Source organism: Antrostomus carolinensis, unplaced genomic scaffold, assembly GCF_000700745.2.
Source record: "Antrostomus carolinensis isolate BGI_N321 unplaced genomic scaffold, ASM70074v2 scaffold9656, whole genome shotgun sequence".
In the NCBI taxonomy this organism is placed as follows: domain Eukaryota; kingdom Metazoa; phylum Chordata; class Aves; order Caprimulgiformes; family Caprimulgidae; genus Antrostomus; species Antrostomus carolinensis.
The window spans coordinates 2,822-11,349 of NW_010321157.1; the positions used below are offsets into that span (position 1 = coordinate 2,822).

The 8,528-nt window shown below is 51.2% G+C and overlaps 1 protein-coding gene across 1 annotated transcript in view; it reads left to right on the forward strand.

Moving 5' to 3' along the window:
• Window positions 1-378: 378 nt before the first annotated feature.
• CEP164 (centrosomal protein 164) overlaps window positions 379-8,528 on the forward strand; it is a 31,386-nt gene continuing 23,236 nt past the window's right edge. Inside the window, exons 1-6 of the mRNA XM_010169825.2 lie at window positions 379-439; window positions 780-891; window positions 1,079-1,301; window positions 3,163-3,321; window positions 4,599-4,676; window positions 7,212-7,322. Of these exons, the coding sequence (XP_010168127.2) occupies window positions 379-439; window positions 780-891; window positions 1,079-1,301; window positions 3,163-3,321; window positions 4,599-4,676; window positions 7,212-7,322 (744 nt within the window). The remainder of the gene's footprint in view (window positions 440-779; window positions 892-1,078; window positions 1,302-3,162; window positions 3,322-4,598; window positions 4,677-7,211; window positions 7,323-8,528) is intronic.

An 8,528-nucleotide genomic window follows, 5' to 3' on the forward strand; every position in this document is an offset into this window, starting at 1 on the left:
AACTGGGCTCAGTCTCATCCCCAAATGAGGGTGACATGAAGCAGAATTAAATTCCAGCAGCCTTTACCTTTTGTAGAGGAGGTGGGGAAACACGCTTGGAAATAATGTAATATTTCTTCCCCTCCTTTTTCTGCTGTTAATTCACTTTGAGCTGCTGCCCAGTGCTTTTAGCTGTGTCCTCCTGCCTTTACCAGAATCCATCAGTTCTGGCACCAGCTTGTTCCCCTCCCACAGCGCCGGGTCCCGGTTTCCCGTGGGGCTCTGCCGTGCGCTGTGTGATGGGGAAGCTTTATCTCCCAGTGCAGTTGGTGGTTCTGATTTTGTGTCGATTCTTTTGTGCTGCCAGGGCAGGGAGCCATGCCAAGAATTGCGATGTGCATGGGTAACCAGCTCGTCCTGGAAGATGATCCCAGTGATCCCTACATTCCCAGCGATCAAGGTAACTGCCGCCTGTCCTCTCGGGAGCTGCAAGGAGGGATCTGGGCATGAGGGTGGCTTCTAAGTGCATTAAGAAAACAGGAGTCAGGGAGAGCGTGGGTGGGAGGGTAGAAGAGCTGAAAAACCAGCTTTTTGGTGGTGAAGATAAATGCTATTTTGCAGTCTTTACCAGCCCACTAAGACCTGCTCACTGACACGTGGGGCCATGCTGGCGGCTTTGAGCAGCTTTGTTTCAGGAGGAGGATTTCACAGTGTGCCCGTTGCTTTACCTGAGGAGGATGGCTTTGTTGCAGAGTGCCTGAGGTAGATCATCTCCACAGATCCCTCTTCTCTTCCCCTAGAAGTCCATGCTTTTGCACAGGAGATTGGGATTGACCCTGAGGTGGAGCCAGAGCTGCTGTGGCTGGCCAGGGAAGCCCTCATGGCCCCGTTACCACCTGAGTGGAAGACCTGGTGAGAACTTTGGCAGTGGTTGTCCTGTTAGATTCCTGGGCTCCCCTGTCCTTCCCCTGCTGCGTGCCGCCCACGTCGGGGGCAGAGCCGGGCACCGGCTGGCGAGGGGGGTAGTGCCATGACAGATGTGCTTCCTGTGCATGGGGTGGTACTTGTTCTCACTTCTCGTGCTGCTTTTGCCACACAGCCAGGACGTAGCCAATGATGCCATCTACTACTTCAACTTTGGTAACGGTGAGTCCACGTGGGATCACCCCTGTGATAACCACTACAGGGAGCTTGTCATTCGGGAGCGAGAGAAGTTGCTGGCACGTGGCAGCTTGAAAAAGAAAGAGAAGAAGAAAGATAAAGAGAAGAAGAAGAAAGAGAAGAAAGATCAGAAGGAGAAGCAGTCACTCAAGCGACCCCCTGTGAGTAGACTCTGCTTGCAGTGCTGCTGGGGAGAGCTGGATGTGAACTGGGGAACTGCTTATTCAGCTGTTTTTAGCTTAATTTTGTTTGCTGAATGTGAAGTCCCAGAGTGACTGAGTTGGTTAAGGTGACAGAAGACACCACAAGTTGCAGCCAGCTTTCCTGCATCCATGGCCGGTACTTTGAGAAAATAGACTCTGTTCCCTCTCAAATGAAATTAAAAATGGGGGAAAATTTGAATTAGCTTTCTCAAAGTGGAGGAGGAGTGTTCCCGGTGGTTACAGGCCGTTGGTTTGCAGGCGGGTGCAGTACTGACTTGTCTGGGCACAGTCTGGTCCTTGAGTGGCTGCTGCTGTGGTCTTAGGACACTAAGGTGGCTTACTGGTGTGATAGGGCCCACCCACAAGTGGAATCTTCTCCTTCTTCCTCTGGGAGTAGCTGGACCATTTTGCTTTGTTTTGCCCAAACTTTTTGCTTCTGTTGCCTGCAGCAGGATCCCGCCCTTCACTGGGAAGAATGCTCCAGGTTGGTTTGTCTTTTTTGCATGAGTAATTGCCTCAATTTAATAAGAACTTATCAAATCCCTTGTTCTGAAGAAAAAATGAACTGAAAGGTCACCGTGTGTAATGTTAATGAATTGCTTCGCTCTAGTGTAGCTGGTACCCAGCTGTGGTTACACCAAATTGCCAGCTCGGGTTTCTAATTACCAGTGTGTGGTAGCGCTGGGTTAGCTGATAGGAACCCTGGCTATAAATATCAGATAAACTGCAGATTATCCTGAAAGTTTTAATTAGCCTGATGGAAGAGAGTTTCTCTTTGCTGAAGGACAGCTAACGTCCTCTGCTCCGTACGGGTAGCTAACGGCCATCCCCAGAAAATGATTAGTTAAGCCCAGAACTGAGTGTGATTGATTCTGTTACCATTGCTGTGGCAGTGACTTGATGGAAGAAGGCTCTGTGTGTATTCATCTCCTTCTCCCCATCCCTCCCCGTGTGAGGGAATTGATGCTGTTCAGTCTCTGATCTTGGATAGACCCGGAGTATAGGAGCTGGGATTTCTGCCTGCAGACGTGCTCTGCTGATGTGCTACAGAGAGAATCCTGCCCATGTTTGCTTCTGGCCTGACCTGTGCAATATATCACAGGGTGAGACAGCTTGGGGGGCAGTTCCACAAAGTCAGGGAGCATGGGCACATCTCTGGGTGAGGATAACTTGGGATGTCAAACATGCCTTGCTCTGGGGTGAGGATGTTGGATGGCAGCCAGGGCTCTTGCTGCCCTTTGAAAGGGAGAGGTCTGTTCAGGAGCTTTACGGGTGTGCTGCAGCAGAGCTGCTCTGTACCTTTTCCACTGCTGTGAGCTGAGGCAGCAGCCTGGATTTTGGTCTGAAAGGAGGTGGTAATTGCAGCTGGTGGAGAGTAGGAGGCTTGTTGCCATCAGTGGTTCCTATGTCCCTTGTTTCATGCCGTGCAGAGTAGCGAGGGCGAAGCCACCCTGGGGCGTGTGGTGTTGGGTCAGAGCTTCTCCCGGACGGTGCTGTGTGGGGGTACATACAGAGATGGGTGAGCTGACGTGGCTGCTCTTGCTCTCTGCCTTTGGAGTAATGCCCCTTGATTTTCTGGATGGCTGCTGTAAAGTAGATCACTGTGTTCAGGTGGGTCTCTGGAAGATAAACCGTGTGAGTAAATCAAACTGCTGCTCCGTGGGTGTCTCGCGGGGTGCGGGGCCTCCCAAGCAGTGGGTCAGCGTGGTGGGTTCAGGATCAGCAGGTGGTGTTGGCACAGGGGAGCGCTTCCTCCCTCTCTGAAATGAGCAGTGTAAGCCGTGCTGACCCGTCAGTGAGTCCCTCCTGCACCCTCCAGCCTGCAGGCGCCGTGCTAGCACCCATCCAGGCACCCCTGAGGAACCTCGCTCCGCTGCGTGGCCGGGCGCCGGCTCCTGCCGGCATCCTCCATGGGCTGCTGCACTCGGACCTGGGGAGCTCGGTGGAGTCCAGCCTTGTGTCCAAGGGAGGAATGCAGGTGAGGGCACAACGATCTCTTGTCAATGTTGAAATATTTTTGTCTTAAAAAAACCCACTTCCCTACTGTCTTTCACTGTGTCTTTTGCTACCTTTAGGGAGCCCAGTGCTAAATTTGTGGTGAGCTTTCTTCTGCTGTTTGGCAGATTTAAAGAAATAACTTTCAATTGTTCTTGGGGGGGAAAAAGTCTGTTAAGTTCATTTTAATAGAACTTTGATTTGTGTCCAAATGAAGCATGACATACAGTACAGGTACTGTAATCTAATATATAATATATTCAGTCAACTATTTGCTGAGAATAAAAGAATTAAAGAACAGTTTTCTGGATGAATGCAAGAGTTACAGTCACGTTGAATGATTATGTATAGAAGGTGACCTTTGGGTCAACAAAACAAACGTGTTAAGTGGTAACAAATTGGTCTGTTAAAGGCAAACAAATAAACCTTCAGCAGAGGTGTCGATTTCTATGATGTTTTTCTTGTCACTGGTGATTTCAAACGTTTTGTTTTATTATAGTCTTGACTGAACCAGTGTTTGGAGGCACAGGCAGGTTTTGCAGATGTGCTCCTGTAGCAGAGGAGCCTCTTTGGTGTAAGGGCCTCATAAGGAATGTGTCATCTCCCAACTGGACATGGCTCCAGCAGAACAAGGGTGGCAGCGTCATCCTGAGCAGCTTCACTGCTGCCAGCCGGTGTCTCAGTGGGTCTGTATCTCCCCTTTCTCTTCGCCTGTCCTCTCCCTTCCCTCTCTTTCTGACTTCACAGCCTGCAGAGATCTGTAAGCCCACCAGCCAGACCGAGAAGTTGCTGGGCTTGGTCTGTGAAGAGAAGAGTTCCTTGAACGCAGCAGCTCCAGAACAAGGGAGGAACGAGGAGGAAGAAAGCGAGAATGAGGTAGTTCGTGTGCCTCAGCTCTTAACGTGTGTCAGTAACCGTAGTGCCTGAAGCCTCAAGGGATGAAAAACTGTCATGCTTCCCTGGTAGCAGCTGGTTGACCATGCCTGTTCCATTTGAGCCTGAGCCTTAACCTGTGCTGTATTTCCTCTGTGTGTTTTTGGTCACTAGAAAGTATCTCATCCTGTTTTCTCCTTGTACTGCCTAGAAATCAATATCTGCCATGATGTATTTCTGAAAGGAACTGGCTGTAGGCTTCTTGCCTTGGCATATTGCTCTGGCTCTGCTGCCTTATTGCCCTGACTGGGAACCCCAGTTCCTCCTGGGTGGCCTGTGGGATCACAGGGATCAGAACTCTGTGTTGACCATCTCCTTTTTTAATAGAGTCTCCGTGGGACAGGAAGACTGTTCAAAAACTTGCACTTGGATGTCAGCGCCCTGGGAGGCAGCTGTGACTCTGAGGTAAGAACAGGGGTGATGTGAGATGGGCAGGAGAGGAGCTGTGGCACTGCCAGCAGCGCCTGGGCTGGGGAGTGAGAGCGCAGGAGAGGTGCCTGAGGGACACGTGTCACTTCTGGGCAGGGACAGCCTGGAGCAGGGATGGGGGAGCGCGAGGGGAGCGTGTGAGAAGCCAGCTGCAGTCTGCAAGGGACAGCAGTGTGGACATCGAGGGCAGGGTTGTGCTTGAAGGAGAAGGCTTGAGCTTTGGTAGGTGGGGTTTGAGGAGACTGTGTCTTTGCACAGCGTGGAGCTGTGTTTTGTGTTTCTTTCTGAGTGAAGACAGAGAGAAACTTATGGCCATTAGGTGCGATGGGCAAGCTGGAAATGAGCTCAGAAAGGAGAGGGTCTCAGATCCGAGAGGTGCCACTGTGCTTGCTGTGGGAGGAAGGCTTGTTGAGGAAGAGCATGGTTTGCTTCCTGATGGCTTCTTTTTTCAGTGTGTGTGGAAGGAAGGCTCGTTCTCAGCTGAGGTTGGCACTGGGGAGAGGAGAGGGGAGTGTACTCTGGAAACACCGTTCCTGCGCTGTCACTCAGAGCCACAGAAATCTTGGAAGCTTCCATGCACACGTGGCCACTTTTCTGTGACAACCTCAAACCTGTTTTCTTTCTTCTGGCACTGCTGATAAAGTCTGTGGCTCAGACAGTGTCAGCAAGAAGTTCAGTACCCGCGTGGCCTTGTGCAGACGCCGCTTTCCCTGCGGGTGCACGCGCTCTGCCTGCGCTTTCTCGGCGGTGATCAGGCTTAAGATGACAAGGGCACAAAGGGAAGTGCGTGGCAAGCAGCTCTGGTGATTCAGCCCGACTGTTTGTGCTGACATTAATCCTTTCTCACCGCTTTGAAAAATTCTGTTCCACTATCTGAAAGGCAAATTAATTTCTTTTAAAGTGTTTTACAGTATTTCCCTTATCCTTTTCACAGCATATGAAAATTAAGCTGTAAAGGACTTTGCTTGGGGAGAACCCATTCATAGTGCTGGGCAGAAACTGCAAAGGCTTATGCTAAAGTGGATGTGAAATAGAAAGGCCTGACGACTCTGTGTCTCCAGCCCAATTTGTCACTGAAATGTTAATGTGTTGGGGAACAAAGAGCTGGTGGCATTTCAGTTCTATTATGAAATGGCAATTGCCACCCAACAGCCAGGCTCTGTTAACCCAGATGGGTGATATCTCAGTCCTGAGAAGATGTTAGTGCCCCACTGGAAAATATAATTCACGGGTAGTTCCATGAGATGGCAGTAGGAAAGCGTTCCTGTGAGCCAGCCTCAGCCTGCAGCCCGAGCCATTCTCCAGCTTCCTTACAAAAGGAGGGAAGGAAAGGATTCCCATAACAAGCCTTCCAGGGGGAAATCTGAGCAGTAGTGGGGTGAAGTGATGAAAAGGCTTCACACAGCCTGTGGATCAGGGCTGAATACCTGTATTCAAAGGAACTAAGTGTGTGGTTTTAGTGTCTTGCTGGGACACAAGATGTTGGGTGAGAGCGGAGGCTGCATGAAAGAGAGAGGAGAGATGGAAAGAGATGCAGCCCCCTTCAGCAGGCTTCTCTGGAGCAGGGAGTGAGGTAACTGGGGTTTTGGTTTCAGTGCCTTTTCCCAAGTCAGATGCAGGAGAGCTTGAGATGTGAGGTTTATGTGCAGTAGATAGAGTGGACTCTTGGAAAGAGGACCTCTTTCTAAACAGCTTGTTTGCTCTTGGAGTTAGCTGTTCCCTGAACCCAGCTTTCTTGCCTCCTGAATTCCTGTGATGGAATAGTGGCTGCAGATGTGTGAGACTCTGCTCTAAAACAGAAAAGGGCTTTGGGACACTACTGGAAGGGGCAAGAGGAGGAAGAGGTCTGGCAGCATCTCTGGGTGCCTGGGGAGAGGGTCCTGCAGCAGCAGAAGTGATCCCCTGAGGTAGTGCTTGCAGCTTGGGAGGTTGAGTACTCTGCCTTCTGTCCAGGTCAATCTCTGGGTAAACACTGGGAACCGAGGGGGTCCTGTGTGTGGTGGGAAATTACCACGCAAGGCTTCTTTACCAGATGGAGATGTGTGAAAGGGGCTGTCTCTGTAAGTAAACATTGCACAATACAGCTTGTGTGTTACTGCAGGGATGTATGTGCAGGAGGCAGTGCTGCTGCTTCCCAGGAAACTAAAGAGTCATCCATAAACTATCTGTGTGGGGCTGAGCAGTGAAAGGGGAGGGATGGCTGAAGTGTTCGCAGCCTCGCTCTCCCCTGAGCTGGGCTGAGAACTGCTGTAGTGAGCCAGCATCCTCAACTGGGATGAGTCTGGTAGAACAGCGAGTTCCTTGGGCTGGCTGGCAGGAAAAGCAGCAGCAGGAAAGTGTGCAGAGCATAAATGGTCTGACGTTTGGGGATCTGAGCCTGTGGGCTCCTGAGCAGCGGCTGGAGAGCTCTGGGTGGTAGGCAGGGCTGTGACTGTCACAGGCGGGTGACCCTACCCACTTGGGAAGGTGGTGTGAGGGCTTTGGCTAGGGGATGTGTTACCCCCTCACTAGCAGAACAGCGGAGCAGAGGAGGAGGACTCTGCCAGCCGGGTGGCTGATGTTGCTGACGCTGATCTCCAGCACCGAAGGAGTCCTGCAGAGGAAGCGGGTGGCCTGAGCGAGGTGGGGAGCGGGTCTCTGACATCATGGTCCCGCTCGCATGATGTCACTGAAGCTTGGCGTGCAGTAGACAGCTTCTAGTGCTGTGATGTGGACCTGACAGTTGCTTGGTTTGTTTCCTTTGCTGGTTAAAGTATTACGTGCATGGAGAGGGGTGTCAGCTTAAAAACCAAGGGCAGATGCTACCCAGATGAGGTCTGGCAAACCAAACCCTCTCTCTGTACCTCTGTGCAGATGATGATGAGGCTTTGAGCAACCTGGTCTAGTGGAAGGTGTCCCTGCTGATGGCAGGGGGGTTGGAACTGGATGAGCTTTAAGGTCCCTTCCAATCCAAACCAGTTTGTGATTCTATGACTTCTCCACTGGAGTAACACTACAGAAGTGCCACTCACACACATTCTTCTGAGTTCTGGAATAGAGATGTTAGCAAGACCTTTGCAGAGCCTTGTGTGGCTGGCTAGTGATTCAGTGGGGTGTTTGTGAAGCTCCACTAACCAGGCACCGAACTGGAAAGGGGCCGTAAGCTTTTCATTTCTGACTGGGCGAATTGCAGGTGAGGCTCTGAAGGGCAGTTTCTTGGAAAGCACCTGGTGATTTGATTTCTCTCTCCTCCTCTCTAGTCTGATGGATGGTTCTCTCAGCCCTGAGAAGGTCTCTCAGACAAATGACGTGCTAGGAGGTGTTTTTTCAGTTTGCTACAGCTCTGGGTTGAAAGCTGACAGCATCCAGTGCACGTTGATAAAAACACATCGTTAAGACATGCGGGCTGTGGACGGTACACGCCGTTCGCAGGATGCAGCTAATGTTTGACAAGACACCACAGCACTAATAAAACAGCGCCAAAGTGGGGCAGTTGTGTTTGCATGCTGATGAGGGGACCTTTTCCTGCTTCCTCCCAGCTATGGCACTTGTTACTGTGAGCTTTGTGGGCCTCCCCAGTGCTGGGAGAGGCGGGCGAACCTTTGGGTGACTGGGCTTTAGTTCAGGATTGGTTTTTTCCCCAAGGCCAGTGGGTTCTGTCATTTCTCAGTCTAGTGTGTTTTTTGTCCTGCTGGAAGGTGGGGTGATTGCATCCTGCCTGCTCTTCTCTGGTTAGAATTTCAGGCAGAAGTTAAAAGTGCAGGAACAGTCCATCTCTCACTGAACAGATCCAGCGTGGAAGCAAAACTGGGTCTACTGCAGAGCGCAGAGGCTGCTCCCAGGGGCTGA